General features: G+C 35.9%; 1 protein-coding gene across 1 annotated transcript in view; it reads right to left on the bottom strand.

The window, feature by feature from the left end:
* Positions 1–8,388: 8,388 nt before the first annotated feature.
* LOC142348639 (uncharacterized) overlaps positions 8,389–18,275 on the bottom strand; it is a 50,310-nt gene continuing 40,423 nt past the window's right edge. The window contains exon 4 of the mRNA XM_075400054.1: positions 8,389–8,878. Within this exon, the coding sequence (XP_075256169.1) occupies positions 8,472–8,878 (407 nt within the window). The 3' untranslated portion in view covers positions 8,389–8,471. The remainder of the gene's footprint in view (positions 8,879–18,275) is intronic.

The following is an 18,275-nucleotide window of genomic DNA, read 5'->3' as shown; positions in this document are numbered from 1 at the left end:
TGGTGGAGTTTCTACACCAAAACTATCAAAGTAATATGTTGGACCATCTTCTCTTCTTATAACTAAAACCCAATGTGTACCCTCAGTTGGATGTAGATTTACAATAATGTTAGAGTTAGGTTCACTTACCATTTCTGGTTTATCATCTCTCATTACAATCTCAACTGGTGTTAGACTTATATCTTTATCTATATCTTTTATTCTGATATCACTCATAGCATTATTATCAATATTAAATTTATTATTGAATTCCTCAAAATTTAGGATGAGCATTTTTATATAATAAATTTATTAAATCTAAGTCTAAGTCTAAGTCTAAATCTAAATCTAAATCAAATCTATGTTTATTATATAAATGTGGAAACAGGTAGTGCAGTTTTTATTTTTATTATTATAATTGGAATTTGTTATATAACATATGATTCAAGACCAAGTAAATATACAAAGCTAGAAGAAAGCTTTGGTGGATTTATGAATAGGAGTCTAGTTAGATTTGAATATGAAAAGTCACCACTACATACTATTGCATACTATTGATTATGGTGGAACTGGAACGGGTAAAACATATTTTATTAGACAATTTTTAAAGTTATACTTAGACCGTGGTCAAGTTCAAGATCAAAACCAAAACCAAAACCAAGACCAAAACCAAAACCAAAACCAAAACCAAAACCAAGACCAAGCTAAAAATATAGTTATAGTTTGTAAAGATGACAGAGACTGGATAGATCCTGAGTCTAATAAGTTTTATACTGGGTTTAATAAATGTGATATAAATATGATCACAAAAAATAATATGCATAAATTTCAAAATTGTGTAATAGTACTTGATGATATGGGTGATAGGTTAAATAAGGATATAGGTTATTTTTTTTACTGAAGGTAGACATTAAAATATTCAAATGATTGTAATATGTCAAAAACCAGCTCAAATAATTAATACAGCAAGAATGAGTTGTGATACTATTTATTTAACAACTTATAATGGACCTGACCTATTTAAAAACTTTAATGAGATATATAAATGTGAACATGACTTCAATAAAATAATTAGTGAATTAAATAGTAACTATTATAATTGTACAGATGGAATGTCAGATGAACTTCGTTATGGTATAATTAAATATAATGAAAAGCAAAATACTTTTATTATTATTAGTAGTAATAGAACAATGTTATATGATTCAAGAGTTGATTTCCTCGATTTAAAAGCTATTAGTTTAAAAGATGATTTAGAAAGAGAAGATATAAACAAACTTATAGCATATATGAAACCACTAATGATTAATGCAACAGATAGAAATGTTATTAATCATGATAATTATCAGTTTTATTTTAATAAACTTCTTACTTTAAAAAATATTAAAATTCAGAATGATGTTTGAACAAAAGAGACGATTAAGGGAAAGGGTATGAAAATTTTATCAAATATTGGTGGAATTATAGGCACAGGTTTATTTATATTTAATTGTTTTTATCCTAATTCAATATCAAGAAATGCTGGAACTGTAGCAATGGGAGCAAGCACAATGTTGAGTAGAGTAAACACATTAGGTAATGTTGGATATGGAGAAGAGTTGGAAGGTGAAACACGAAGCAGTTATACTGATCAGGGAAGCAGTTTCACTGATCAATGTAACTGTGACTTCGTCAATGAAGAGACGGGAATTTTGAATAGAAAGGGGGGAAAGTTTTAAAACAAACTATATATAAATGATGAAGAATTTAGAGAAGAGATTATAAATTTTGTTAAAGATAAAAAAGAATTAGACCTTGATTTGATCTTAGAAAAGAGATGTAAAACTAATACACTCAATACTTTAGGAAATAAATATTTAGCAGAGTGTATCACATCTAAAGATAATACTAAAGATTTAATTGAAATCATGGCTAAATATTATCTGCGAAGCAGTTTCACTGATCCACAATGTTTGTACACCGATTCTACAGCATAGCTAATATTATCTGTGAATTTGCAAAACAACTCCATTGAGCAGTTTGTTAAATCACGAACAAAGTTCGTTGGAGAACCACGAGCAAAGCTCGTTCACTGATAATTTTATCTATTAAAAATGCTTTTACTATGTTTAGAGTGTAACTATAAATGTGGAAACATTGCTGTTTTAAAATATCATTATGAATCATTTCACAAAGATAAAACTGATAAATGTATATGTGGTAATATAATATTAAGTGGTATTTGTGCTAATGATTTTTCCCCATGGGGTTGAGAATTAGACCTTGATTTGATCTTAGAAAAGAGATGTAAAACTAATACACTCAATACTTTAGGAAATAAATATTTAGCAGAGTGTATCACATCTAAAGATAATACTAAAGATTTAATTGAAATCATGGCTAAATATTATCTGCGAAGCAGTTTCACTGATCCACAAAGTTTATACACCGATTCTACAGCATAGCTAATATTATCTGTGAATTTGCAAAACAACTCCATTGAGCAGTTTGTTAAACCACGAACAAAGTTCGTTGGAGAACCACGAGCAAAGCTCGTTCACTGATAATTTTATCTATTAAAAATGCTTTTACTATGTTTAGAGTGTAACTATAAATGTGGAAACATTGCTGTTTTAAAATATCATTATGAATCATTTCATAAAGTTAAAACTGATAAATGTATATGTGGTAATATAATATTAAGTGGTATTTGTGCTAATGATTTTTCCCCATGGGGTTGTTCTTTAAAAAATGAATCTAGTTCTAGTTCTAATTCTAGTTCTAACCCTAGTTCTAATTCTAACCCTAATTCTAACTCTAGTTCTAACCCTAGTTCTAGTTCCAGTTCTAGTTCTGGTTCTGGTTCTAACCCCAGTTCTAGCTCTAGTTCTGGTTTTGGTCCTATCTATGACTATAACTCTAACTCAGATCCTAAACCCAACCCTAACCCTAACCTTATCCCCAACCCTAACCCTAACCTTATCCCTAACCCTAACCTTAACCCCAGCTCAGAAGTGTTAACTAGATGTTGTAATAAGTGTAATTATATAAAACCATTAAATAATTTTGATGAGGGTAAGTATACATGTAGAAATTGTACTTCAGCTAAAGTTAATTGTCCATATTGTACTTCTGTTGTGAGATATGATGGGATACGGGCTCATGTAATGAAACAACATCCAGATATAGAATTGACTAGAGGATTTAGTAGAAATCTGCAAAGCAGGTTCCCTGATATAACTGAAAGATCAGTGGAGCTGGTTCCCAGATCTGATATTACCCAAACTGGGGATCTTCGAATTTGCAAAGCAACTCCGTTGAGCAGTTATACTGATAGTTGTTCATGTAAATTTTATAATTTTGTATCATTTCTTATTTAAAATGGAATAAATATAGAAAAAGTAAAAGAAAATATAAATTTATTGAAGAGTATAGATAATTTGAAATAAAAAGTATAAAAAAATTTAAAAATATCAAAAAAGAGGGAATCACTCTTTAAGAGCGAAAAAGAGCGATCTTTTCTACTGTGGGATCACTCCGAATAAGAGTGAATCACTCTTTAAGAGTGAAATGTAAATTTTGCTTTGATTTTTTGATTTTTGCTTTATTTTTGGTTCCCATTTTTTTTTAATTTTTATGAAATTTAGAGCTAACATATAGTAGTGGATAAAACAAGACTTCCAGAAATCAGTTAAATTTGGCCAGATTCGACATGCATGATTAGCGCTTGGAGAAAAGGTCAAATTTTACTGGTGGCTGGAAGCCTTGTTTTATCCACTACTTAAGTTCAACTAAAAGGTTGATTTCGATTCTTCTTGTTTTCTTCTTTTTCTTCTTCTCTTTCTTCCTCGACCTCCTCTCTTTTTCTTTTTCTTCTGTCTCTGGAGATGATAGCTGGGAAGGGGTGAAGTCTGATCAATCGTTGAAACTTGAAATTCCACAATTGGTTATTACAAAGTATATAGTGTCGTCTATTTATCCTGTTTTCCATATTCGTTTAGTTTTAGTGGTTCAAAAGCATTGGTGCCAGAATTTTGTTTTCTAATTTTAATTTGTACGTAAAACATGGAGCAAGAAGTTTTGAATACCGACCATCTCTTCAGAACCATAACCCAATTTGTTCATTAATCAGAAATTGATCAGAAATAAGTTTGGCCTGTTTTTTTTTAATTTAAGAGGAATTATAGTATCTATTTTACCTTAAATATAAAAAGTCCTTATTATTTAAACTATTTTATCTTGTAATTTAAAATTGGGTGAAACAATATTTGAAAAATTGTTTGATTGAAAAATTCAAAAACTAGTTATTGTGGATAAAATGATCAGTCTATTGAATAGTCAAAACAATTCATCTCATGAAACAATAAGACATCGACATGGATAACTAAGACATCGACATGGATGTTTTTAGGCCGGTAATAAAAATGTAAACATATCGATATTCAGATATAAGCAAGGGAAAAAAGCTAGCATTCTTTTCTAGCAGAACTTCAAAAGAATGGAAAAACAACATCAAAGTAATTTTTCGATTTGGTGTTTTACTGAGCTTTAACAGTTTTGATTTTGCTTGTATAATAGAGCAGTTTTTGTTAAAATTTATGGTAGTCAAGATAGTCTGTTAAAACTTACAATTTGATTGGAATGTCTAAAATTCCGGCTCAAAGAGATTCTAATTCTTTATTTTTTTTTTTTGAATTTGGGTGCAAACAGTATATATTCGGCAATTGGGTACAGACATTTATTTCTGAAATGGTTTGCAAACATAAATATATCTTATTGTATACTCAATTAATGCCCGTAAAAAACTTTGAACTTTCCTGGAAAAAACGCTCAATGTAACAGTGAAAGGTACAAAGTCCAAGCATTAGACTTAGCAATAAAGCAATTAACAGGCATTTTTGAAAGCCTTATAAAATTCCTTCAAAAATGCCTGGTGCCATTTTATTGCTTTTATCAATACAAATTTCCCTTGTTTGTGATTGTACTAGTTTCCTTCAGAACTTGGTGTATGCTAAAACTTTGACAGTTTGAACAGTTTACGGAAGCGCAAACAAGAAAAAAGTATGACATTTCCCATACCTCTAGATTTGGTCATTCAGTTCTTAAATCATTAGGTGCGATGAAGTCAGTCGGGTAAAATACCCGGCTGGAAAAAACTACGATTTAATTGACTGGCGCTTTTATTGAGAACTCTGCTTTATTAGGTTTAGAACTTTAAGTGTGGTGGTCCATGGGGTGCATCTCCTCAAAATTCAGATTTCAGTGTTTTCATGCGTGCCAATATCAATTTAGATTTTGTGGATATGTACCCAATTAACCGCATTTTTAAAATCTAAAAAAAAGGCTGGAGATCGTCATTTTGTGCTAATAAACTTTTCGCCCCTAATTGGATTAATTTGTTTCAAACTCAAGTTTAGGTGGTTTTTATCGTTCTTTCCTCCTTTTATTAATCTGTCTCTTCTGGTAGTACATTAAACTTTTCGCTCCATTTTTGTTCGTCAAATAATCCTAGCTTAAAAATCAAAGGTTTTCTGTTTGGGGAAAAAATTTGTTTTTAGTTTTCTTCAAGAAAAAATTCTTCAACCGTTGTTACTTTCAGTCAGAAACAGTTTTTTTGTAACTCAGACACAAAGTTGGGCCGGGCATGGATGAAGATATACTGTTGTCACAGATGAAGAAAAACAGCTCCCTGTACTCACACGTGTGAATTTGAGCTATAATTTTGTTTACCTTGTGTTGGTGGGTTGTTTTGTATAAGCCTTCAAAGATATCTAGTGCCATTGTATCGTGTTTCGCAATATATTGTGCGGTTGTTTGATAATTATGCGAGTTTCCTTCAGAACTTAGTGTTTTGTAGAACTTTATGACAGTTTTAAGCATTCAGGGAAGCCAAAACAGGAAGCAAAGAAGTTATCTCATAAAAAACATTGACGGGAATCGTGAAGTTCCCGTTTGCCCCGGAAAGATCCAGGCGAATTGTTTCTCAAAAAGCTGATCTTAGAGTCCCAGTTTTCTCGGTAAGAACGCTAGAGATAATCACGAAACCCCGTCCTTTTTTATTTCGTCCCCGGTTTTCATGTCAGGCTTATTTTTTCCTGTCATCGCGAGAAAGACAGGGGAACTTAATAAGATTTGTGGCAACCAATGCGCTGGTGCAAAAAGCAATGAATGAATTCAAAACCAAAATCCAGTGCAAATAATTGTTTTCTAATTATAAGGTCATGAGCCCAAAAACACAACCCATTGTCCAAAAACTAAATTTATAACATGAACATATTTTTCTTGGCTCATCATAAAATGCCTCATCATGAAGTTTACGTGATGAATCAATGCAAAATCTTGTTAACAATGCTGTGTTAGATGTTCAAAGAAATTGAACTGTATCTGATGGGGAATAGAAAAAAATGCTGCTCTACGTAAATAATAATTTGTCTATAAGTTCTTCTGAGAAAAAAAGAAGTATGAAACCAAATAGCCAGCAATTAGTCTGCATCTGAGGGCAAACGAAATTGTATCTACAAATAAATTTGATTCTGCTGCTAAAAACAAAATTATTTAGAGCATTTTGCAGGCAAACGTTGAAAATTGAAAAAAATTGTTGAAATTCCGATAAGTAATTATGTGATACTGCAAAAACCTTCTCATTTTTAGACGTTGGAAACATTTACGGCGCCAGGAAGCTTTTTCAGAAAAGCAATTTGAAAACAAAATAAAGTTATATTTGATATTTATGACTTCAAAAACATTCATGTTAACTTAGCTTCTTGGTCCAATGGTGAATGAAAGAACAATTGTTGACTGAGCTCCAAAGGAGAAGAAAGTGCGCAGAAAAAAGAATACTAAACTTTTCTCATTTTGATTTTGTCTGATAAATCGCGAACCGACAATATATGTTTTGTTCAATCCGATCTGCTGACCCAGTCAGACATCAGAACTGAACTCGGCTGGAATCTAGTCTTCCAAGATTTCATCCAAAAATAATAAGCGGTAACTGGAAGCAGAGCACAGAAGCAGAGAAAGGTTTCAAACAACAGAACGACGCCCTAACTATCCTCAATCTTACGAGGTGTTGTGCCTTTCATTCCACACAAACTAAGACACGTGGTGACCACCAAGGCTCATGAAACCCACCCAGGCAAAAATGCAACTGAAACAGCAGAACGAATGATATTTTGGTGGCCCAGCATCAGTCAAGATGTTCTTCGATATGTAAATAAATGTAAGGAATGCCAAAAAAGCAGGCCTAGCCTGGGGAAAAAAGTATGTCTATTTAGCAAGAAGCAGACTTTTGGGAATGATTCCATATGGACTGGGTTTACGTTAAGGACCAAGATATTATCTTAGTGATAGTATACGCGGGATCAGGCTGGATAGAAGCTTTACTTGCGAAAATAGAACTTCACAAACAGTGAAGCTATACTTGTGTCAAATCTTTCAACACTTGGGATTCCAGAATTGTTGATATCAGACAATGGTCTCGAGTTTGTAAACGGTGACCTCGAACAGTGGTGTGAATTACTGGGAATTGAAAAGATGGAGTCACTCATCTACCATCTAAGAGGAAATGGAATTGCAGAACGAGCGGTCCAAACAAAGAAACGGGCTAATCAATGTGTCACTTAGCGTTTTCCTACAACGGGCTTCGATGACACATCCCAAAACTTCCAAGACGCGGGGCAAACTCTTGTGGAGCTACTGCTAGGACGGAAAGTGAGACTTCCATCAGTCACTGGATCTCATCTGTGTGAACTAGTCTTCTTCAAACTAACGAGCAGATCACCAGTTATTAAAGCTACCTTCATGATACGCAAACGAATGAAAAGTCCATCCATCCAGCGAGAGAACTCGAAAAAGACAAAATTGTTGCTTCAAATTCGTTCATACTACAAGTTTATCAGTGTACATAAACCATGAATGTGAGCGGCTAATTCGACCTTCCAACCATCAGCGATGACCATAAACCAATTCGATTAACTTCCCTATAGATACCAATGATATGTTCTCAGGTTAGGAAGGCAATGTCTAAAGTGCAAAAAATTGCACTAGTACTTGCCATATACGAAAAGGAAAAAAACTTGTTCATACTTATGTGGTAAATCAACCATTATCAATTGATCTATATCTAGACAGTTCTGTAAACTTTCATACTGATAGAGACCATAAATACCTGTGAATTTTTGTACTTTTAGGCAATTTTAAATTCAATATATTCAATTCAAAGTTTTAAAAATCTTGTTACTCGCGCTCTTGATCACGACATTGTGTGCACTTCGACCTGAATGATTTTATGGAAGACATAATCTAAGGAATTGACACAGGTTGTTGTGATTAAGAAGAATTAAACAGAAATCAGTGCCTATTTCTGGTCACTTACTTTGTTTGGCCAGCTTTTTTAAAACTGATGTTAAGAAACAGCTGCCATAAATGGTTTTTTTTCTACAGAAGGAAGCTTTTTCGATAACATCACACCAATTCTCATATGAATTCTGCATTGCGATAGCACCCTTGACAACTTAGCGCAATACAGACGCTATACAGCGCATTATTTCTGTACATATACAACATAGTAGGAGTAATATCAGCAGTATGAACACAAAAATTGCGAGCAAAACGACATTTTTTTCTGAAACTATTTTGTCCAACTCATAAGCAATCGTGACATTCACACGAGTTTCATTTATGAAGATTTCTGTAGTCGCTCTAGGATCAGTAGTTGTTTCTTTCACTGTGGTGGCACTAGAATCCGTGGTCACTTGCTTGCCATTTGAGAGATAGTTCCCAGTGGGGTTCGAACGCCTGGTGTACGGATCATAGCCCACCTGAACCTTACCGCCGCTCATGGCTACGAGCCATTGCTTGTATTTGCTATGTGTGAGGTTTACAGCGTAGAGTTCTTGGTTGATTCGGTCGACTAGCATTCCTAAAAAAATGTACAATTTCGATTATTTGAAGCTGTCTGAAAATAGGTTGTGTTTGATGTTGCATAAACAAAGAAACAGCTGAAAAAGCTATTGAATTTTAAACTTTTTCAGCTTCTTTTCCCGTCGTTATTTTTAGGTAAAACTCTTGGGCCGGGTATAGATTATATCCCTCTCTTGCTCCCGTGCGATAAAATTTGTAACAAAACTTCTGTGAAGTGGGAAAACATGGTGTAAAAAATGGCAGTTGTAGGAAAAGGGAATTTAACGGCGACCAGATATTTAAATTTTGTTGGATGCTTGTTAAAAAAATAATTCTTCAAAGTTTGGGTTTTTTAAAGCATTGATTATTTTTGATATTCATAAAACAAGCGCCACAAATGTCTTGGAGCTACCGAGAAGCATAAATTTTGATTTTTGCAGACCAACTCGATTTTACAAGCTATTTTGAATGATTTATCTCAAACTGAGCTCACTCCTGTTCTTCTAAAGATCAAATAGTCTCTAGAAATAAATTAACATGAACTTTTCGCAATTTTTAAGCAACTTCCCCTCTAAATGCTCAAACCTTCGAGAAAAAAAACAAAAACAAAGCGCAGTTTTTGGGGTCAGATTTCAATCAATAATGATAACATAGATTTTGAAACAAAACATAGCTTTCATATAAAAATTTACTGTTCAATCAAAACTTTTTGAAAATTCCGATACAAAAATGAATTGAAGCCCCGATGATGATAACCTAAAATCGTTTTTATTTAAGAAAATCTTTTCCTATTTTGTTCATCTTCAAAACCAGTAGGACCGAATGATAGTGTAGCACTTCTATAGTTCAGTGGATAAAAACTGAAAAAACACCCATTTTCAGCTCAAATGGCAAGTTGGTTTCACGAACTCCAACAGTTGGAGTAAAAAAATTTTCATGTTGAAAAAAGGTATTTGAGAAACACGTTATCTGGATCAAAAAATTGAGCAAGTCGCCGATATAAAATTACTGTTTCAGACAGCACATATTAAAGGCCCATTTAAAATGATGTTTGATTTTGAGATGTGATAGTGTTCAATATTTGGTCTTCGCCTATTCCGAGGTGAAAAATGCGGAAAGTACAAGTTTGAAACTTCCGCTCAAAATTTTAACCAAGTTACTATGAAAACTGTTATGCTCCTACCGCTATCTCCAAGAATATTACTTAATGTCGTTTCCAAGTCAAAAACAATTTAATCACCTTAACACCTTAAACACACAATTTAAATAACACCTGTTGCGATAATAGCAGTTAAATAAAGTACCATTGTAATAACCTTTAATGCCCGAGCGACACTGGAATGAACATTACCACACGGTTGTTATCGCCACCGAGAAGTTATCAAACTCCGAGGAGAAGTGTTATGATAACTTCGAGGGCGATAACAACCGTGTGATAACTTTTTTAATCAACACCTGCTGCGATCATTTCAAAATTGAACAAAGTTTCACTGGTTTCTCATTTTTATTTTTGTGGACAATTACACTTTCAAAGGTATGTCATATTTCTTTGCATCTGTTATTCGTTTTGTTCTCATATACCCTACCCCTCCCCTCTCCCACACACATACACACACACACCCACACACACACACACACACACACACACACACACACACACACGCACACACGCACACACCTACAAACACACACACACACGCACACACGAACAAACACACACAAAGAGACACACACGCACGCTCACGCACGAACACACGTACACATGCACACATGCAGCCAAGTACGCACGCACACGCACACACACACACACAAACACACACACACTTACAAACACAGAGACACACGCGCACGTTCACGCACGCACACACGTACACACGCACACACACAGACATACACACACACTTACACACACACACACAAACACACACACAGAGACACACACACGCACGCTCACGCACTCACACACGTACGCACGCACCCACACACACACACACACACACACACACACAAACAAACAAACTCACACACACACACGCGCACGCACTCACATGCACAAGCACGCACACACACACACCCAAACACACACACACACACTTACACATCACAGATAACACACCACACACTCACCAGCACACCACACACACCATACTCACACACACCACCCACACACACCACACACACACACACACCACACAAACACACCCCCTTACACAATTACACGCACACACGTACGCATACACACACACCACAGATAACACACTCACCAGCACACCACACACACACAACACGCACCACATACACCACACACGTTTTTTAGACTACAAGTTTATCAAACAGTTTCCATCATTAGACTACGAGTTTCTCACACTCTTTTCTCGCCAGTGTTTACTCAGTAACAGTGGCGAGAAAAAAATGTGGGAAACTCTTAGTCTAATGCTGAAGTGTTTTTCCAGTGTCGATCGGGCATTAAAATTAGTTACACTGGCAGTTAACTGCTGTCATCGCAAGAGGTGTTGATTAAAAACACTTCAGCATTAGACTACGAGTTTCTCACACTCTTTTCTCGCCATGTTTACTCAGTAACAGTGGCAAGAAAAAAATGTGAGAAACTCTTAGTCTAATGCTGAAGTGTTTTTCCAGTGTCGATCGGGCATTAAAATTAGTTACACTGGCAGTTAACTGCTGTTATCGCAAGAGGTGTTGATTAAAAACACTTCAGCATTAGACTAAGAGTTTCTCACACTCTTTTCTCGCCACTGTTTAATCAGTAACAGTGGCGAGAAAAAAATGTGAGAAACTCTTAGTCTAATGCTGAAGTGTTTTTCCAGGGTCGATCGGGCATTAAAATTGATTACACTGGCAGTTAACTGCTGTTATCGCAAGAGGTGTTGATTAAAAACACTTCAGCATTAGACTACGAGTTTCTCACACTCTTTTCTAGCCACTGTTTACTCAGTAACAGTGGCGAGAAAAAAATCGAGAAACTCTTAGTCTAATGCTGAAGTGTTTTTCCAGTGTCGATCGGGCATAAAAATTAATTACACTGGCAGTTAACTGCTGTTATCGCAAGAGGTGTTGATTAAAAACACTTCAGCATTAGACTACGAGTTTCTCACACTCTTTTCTCGCCACTGTTTACTCAGTAACAGTGGCGAGAAAAAAAATCTGAGAAACTCTTAGTCTAATGCTGAAGTTTTTTTCCAGTGTCGATCGGGCATTAAAATTAATTACACTGGCAGTTAACTGCTGTTATCGCAAGAGGTGTTGATTAAAAACACTTCAGCATTAGACTACGAGTTTCTCACACTCTTTTCTCGCTACTGTTTACTCAGTAACAGTGGCGAGAAAAAAATTGAGAAACTCTTAGTCTAATGCTGAAGTGTTTTTCCAGTGTCGATCGGGCATTAAAATTAATTACACTGGCAGTTAACTGCTGTTATCGCAAGAGGTGTTGATTAAAAACACTTCAGCATTAGACTACGAGTTTCTCACACTCTTTTCTAGCCACTGTTTACTCAGTAACAGTGGCGAGAAAAAAATTGAGAAACTCTTAGTCTAAAGCTGAAGTGTTTTTCCAGTGTCGATCGGGCATTAAAATTAATTACACTGGCAGTTAACTGCTGTTATCGCAAGAGGTGTTGATTAAAAACACTTCAGCATTAGACTACGAGTTTCTCACACTCTTTTCTCGCCACTGTTTACTCAGTAACAGTGGCGAAAAAAAATGTGAGAAACTCTTAGTCTAATGCTGAAGTGTTTTTCCAGTGTCGATCGGGCATTAAAATTGATTACACTGGCAGTTAACTGCTGTTATCGCAAGAGGTGTTGATTAAAAACACTTCAGCATTAGACTACGAGTTTCTCACACTCTTTTCTAGCCACTGTTTACTCAGTAACAGTGGCGAGAAAAAAATCGAGAAACTCTTAGTCTAATGCTGAAGTGTTTTTCCAGTGTCGATCGGGCATTAAAATTAATTACACTGGCAGTTAACTGCTGTTATCGCAAGAGGTGTTGATTAAAAACACTTCAGGATTAGACTACGAGTTTCTCACACTCTTTTCTCGCCACTGTTTACTCAGTAACAGTGGCGAGAAAAAAAATCTGAGAAACTCTTAGTCTAATGCTGAAGTTTTTTTCCAGTGTCGATCGGGCATTAAAATTAATTACACTGGCAGTTAACTGCTGTTATCGCAAGAGGTGTTGATTAAAAACACTTCAGCATTAGACTACGAGTTTCTCACACTCTTTTCTCGCTACTGTTTACTCAGTAACAGTGGCGAGAAAAAAATTGAGAAACTCTTAGTCTAATGCTGAAGTGTTTTTCCAGTGTCGATCGGGCATTAAAATTAATTACACTGGCAGTTAACTGCTGTTATCGCAAGAGGTGTTGATTAAAAACACTTCAGCATTAGACTACGAGTTTCTCACACTCTTTTCTAGCCACTGTTTACTCAGTAACAGTGGCGAGAAAAAAATTGAGAAACTCTTAGTCTAAAGCTGAAGTGTTTTTCCAGTGTCGATCGGGCATTAAAATTAATTACACTGGCAGTTAACTGCTGTTATCGCAAGAGGTGTTGATTAAAAACACTTCAGCATTAGACTACGAGTTTCTCACACTCTTTTCTCGCCACTGTTTACTCAGTAACAGTGGCGAGAAAAAAATGTGAGAAACTCTTAGTCTAATGCTGAAGTGTTTTTCCAGTGTCGATCGGGCATTAAAATTGATTACACTGGCAGTTAACTGCTGTTATCGCAAGAGGTGTTGATTAAAAACACTTCAGCATTAGACTACGAGTTTCTCACACTCTTTTCTAGCCACTGTTTACTCAGTAACAGTGGCTAGAAAAAAATTGAGAAACTCTTAGTCTAATGCTGAAGTGTTTTTCCAGTGTCGATCGGGCATTAAAATTGATTACACTGGCAGTTAACTGCTGTTATCGCAAGAGGTGTTGATTAAAAACACTTCAGCATTAGACTACGAGTTTCTCACACTCTTTTCTAGCCACTGTTTACTCAGTAACAGTGGCGAGAAAAAAATCGAGAAACTCTTAGTCTAATGCTGAAGTGTTTTTCCAGTGTCGATCGGGCATTAAAATTAATTACACTGGCAGTTAACTGCTGTTATTGCAAGAGGTGTTGATTAAAAACACTTCAGCATTAGACTACGAGTTTCTCACACTCTTTTCTCGCCACTGTTTACTCAGTAACAGTGGCGAGAAAAAAATTGAGAAACTCTTAGTCTAATGCTGAAGTGTTTTTCCAGTGTCGATCGGGCATTAAAATTAATTACACTGGCAGTTAACTGCTGTTATTGCAAGAGGTGTTGATTGAAAACACTTCAGCATTAGACTACGAGTTTCTCACACTCTTTTCTCGCCACTGTTTACTCAGTAACAGTGGCGAGAAAAAAATGTGAGAAACTCTTAGTCTAATGCTGAAGTGTTTTTCCAGTGTCGATCGGGCATTAAAATTGATTACACTGGCAGTTAACTGCTGTTATCGCAAGAGGTGTTGATTAAAAACACTTCAGCATTAGACTACGAGTTTCTCACACTCTTTTCTAGCCACTGTTTACTCAGTAACAGTGGCGAGAAAAAAATTGAGAAACTCTTAGTCTAATGCTGAAGTGTTTTTCCAGTGTCGATCGGGCATTAAAATTAATTACACTGGCAGTTAACTGCTGTTATTGCAAGAGGTGTTGATTAAAAACACTTCAGCATTAGACTACGAGTTTCTCACACTCTTTTCTCGCCACTGTTTACTCAGTAACAGTGGCGAGAAAAAAATGTGAGAAACTCTTAGTCTAATGCTGAAGTGTTTTTCCAGTGTCGATCGGGCATTTAAATTGATTACACTGGCAGTTAACTGCTGTTATCGCAAGAGGTGTTGATTAAAAACACTTCAGCATTAGACTACGAGTTTCTCACACTCTTTTCTAGCCACTGTTTACTCAGTAACAGTGGCTAGAAAAAAATTGAGAAACTCTTAGTCTAATGCTGAAGTGTTTTTCCAGTGTCGATCGGGCATTAAAATTGATTACACTGGCAGTTAACTGCTGTTATCGCAAGAGGTGTTGATTAAAAACACTTCAGCATTAGACTACGAGTTTCTCACACTCTTTTCTAGCCACTGTTTACTCAGTAACAGTGGCTAGAAAAAAATTGAGAAACTCTTAGTCTAATGCTGAAGTTTTTTTCCAGTGTCGATCGGGCATTAAAATTAATTACACTGGCAGTTAACTGCTGTTATCGCAAGAGGTGTTGATTAAAAACACTTCAGCTTTAGACTACGAGTTTCTCACACTCTTTTCTCGCCACTGTTTACTCAGTAACAGTGGCGAGAAAAAAATGTGAGAAACTCTTAGTCTAATGCTGAAGTTTTTTTCCAGTGTCGATCGGGCATTAAAATTAATTACACTGGCAGTTAACTGCTGTTATCGCAAGAGGTGTTGATTAAAAACACTTCAGCTTTAGACTACGAGTTTCTCACACTCTTTTCTCGCCACTGTTTACTCAGTAACAGTGGCGAGAAAAAAATGTGAGAAACTCTTAGTCTAATGCTGAAGTGTTTTTCCAGTGTCGATCGGGCATTAAAATTGATTACACTGGCAGTTAACTGCTGTTATCGCAAGAGGTGTTGATTAAAAACACTTCAGCATTAGACTACGAGTTTTTCACACTCTTTTCTAGCCACTGTTTACTCAGTAACAGTGGCGAGAAAAAAATTGAGAAACTCTTAGTCTAATGCTGAAGTGTTTTTCCAGTGTCGATCGGGCATTAAAATTAATTACACTGGCAGTTAACTGCTGTTATCGCAAGAGGTGTTGATTAAAAACACTTCAGCATTAGACTACGAGTTTCTCACACTCTTTTCTAGCCACTGTTTACTCAGTAACAGTGGCGAGAGAAAAATTGAGAAACTCTTAGTCTAATGCTGAAGTGTTTTTCCAGTGTCGATCGGGCATTAAAATTAATTACACTGGCAGTTAACTGCTGTTATCGCAAGAGGTGTTGATTAAAAACACTTCAGCATTAGACTACGAGTTTCTCACACTCTTTTCTCGCCACTGTTTACTCAGTAACAGTGGCGAGAAAAAAATGTGAGAAACTCTTAGTCTAATGCTGAAGTGTTTTTCCAGTGTCGATCGGGCATTAAAATTGATTACACTGGCAGTTAACTGCTGTTATCGCAAGAGGTGTTGATTAAAAACACTTCAGCATTAGACTACGAGTTTCTCACACTCTTTTCTAGCCACTGTTTACTCAGTAACAGTGGCTAGAAAAAAATTGAGAAACTCTTAGTCTAATGCTGAAGTGTTTTTCCAGTGTCGATCGGGCATTAAAATTGATTACACTGGCAGTTAACTGCTGTTATCGCAAGAGGTGTTGATTAAAAACACTTCAGCATTAGACTACGAGTTTCTCACACTCCTTTCTAGCCACTGTTTACTCAGTAACAGTGGCGAGAAAAAAATCGAGAAACTCTTAGTCTAATGCTGAAGTTTTTTTCCAGTGTCGATCGGGCATTAAAATTAATTACACTGGCAGTTAACTGCTGTTATCGCAAGAGGTGTTAATTAAAAACACTTCAGCTTTAGACTACGAGTTTCTCACACTCTTTTCTCGCCACTGTTTACTCAGTAACAGTGGCGAGAAAAAAATGTGAGAAACTCTTAGTCTAATGCTGAAGTGTTTTTCCAGTGTCGATCGGGCATTAAAATTGATTACACTGGCAGTTAACTGCTGTTATCGCAAGAGGTGTTGATTAAAAACACTTCAGCATTAGACTACGAGTTTTTCACACTCTTTTCTAGCCACTGTTTACTCAGTAACAGTGGCGAGAAAAAAATTGAGAAACTCTTAGTCTAATGCTGAAGTGTTTTTCCAGTGTCGATCGGGCATTAAAATTAACTACACTGGCAGTTAACTGCTGTTATCGCAAGAGGTGTTGATTAAAAACACTTCAGCATTAGACTACGAGTTTCTCACACTCTTTTCTAGCCACTGTTTACTCAGTAACAGTGGCGAGAAAAAAATCGAGAAACTCTTAGTCTAATGCTGAAGTGTTTTTCCAGTGTCGATCGGGCATTAAAATTGATTACACTGGCAGTTAACTGCTGTTATCGCAAGAGGTGTTGATTAAAAACACTTCAGCATTAGACTACGAGTTTCTCACACTCTTTTCTAGCCACTGTTTACTCAGTAACAGTGGCGAGAAAAAAATCGAGAAACTCTTAGTCTAATGCTGAAGTGTTTTTCCAGTGTCGATCGGGCATTAAAATTAATTACACTGGCAGTTAACTGCTGTTATCGCAAGAGGTGTTGATTAAAAACACTTCAGCATTAGACTACGAGTTTCTCACACTCTTTTCTCGCCACTGTTTACTCAGTAACAGTGGCGAGAAAAAAAATCTGAGAAACTCTTAGTCTAATGCTGAAGTTTTTTTCCAGTGTCGATCGGGCATTAAAATTAATTACACTGGCAGTTAACTGCTGTTATCGCAAGAGGTGTTGATTAAAAACACTTCAGCTTTAGACTACGAGTTTCTCACACTCTTTTCTCGCCACTGTTTACTCAGTAACAGTGGCGAGAAAAAAATGTGAGAAACTCTTAGTCTAATGCTGAAGTGTTTTTCCAGTGTCGATTGGGCATTAAAATTGATTACACTGGCAGTTAACTGCTGTTATCGCAAGAGGTGTTGATTAAAAACACTTCAGCATTAGACTACGAGTTTCTCACACTCTTTTCTAGCCACTGTTTACTCAGTAACAGTGGCGAGAAAAAAATTGAGAAACTCTTAGTCTAATGCTGAAGTGTTTTTCCAGTGTCGATCGGGCATTAAAATTAATTACACTGGCAGTTAACTGCTGTTATCGCAAGAGGTGTTGATTAAAAACACTTCAGCATTAGACTACGAGTTTCTCACACTCTTTTCTAGCCACTGTTTACTCAGTAACAGTGGCGAGAAAAAAATTGAGAAACTCTTAGTCTAATGCTGAAGTGTTTTTCCAGTGTCGATCGGGCATTAAAATTAATTACACTGGCAGTTAACTGCTGTTATCGCAAGAGGTGTTGATTAAAAACACTTCAGCATTAGACTACGAGTTTCTCGATTTTTTTCTCGCCACTGTTACTGAGTAAACAGTGGCTAGAAAAGAGTGTGAGAAACTCTTAGTCTAATGCTGAAGTGTTTTTCCAGTGTCGATCGGGCATTAAAATTGATTACACTGGCAGTTAACTGCTGTTATCGCAAGAGGTGTTGATTAAAAACACTTCAGCATTAGACTACGAGTTTCTCACACTCTTTTCTAGCCACTGTTTACTCAGTAACAGTGGCGAGAAAAAAATCGAGAAACTCTTAGTCTAATGCTGAAGTGTTTTTCCAGTGTCGATCGGGCATTAAAATTAATTACAC

The sequence above is a fragment of the Convolutriloba macropyga genome, chromosome 10 (genome assembly GCF_964194025.1).
Source record: "Convolutriloba macropyga chromosome 10, txConMacr16.3, whole genome shotgun sequence".
Lineage (NCBI taxonomy): Eukaryota > Metazoa > Xenacoelomorpha > Acoela > Convolutidae > Convolutriloba > Convolutriloba macropyga.
The sequence above is the reverse complement of the archived record's forward strand: the minus strand, read 5'-3'. Positions and strand labels throughout refer to the sequence as shown.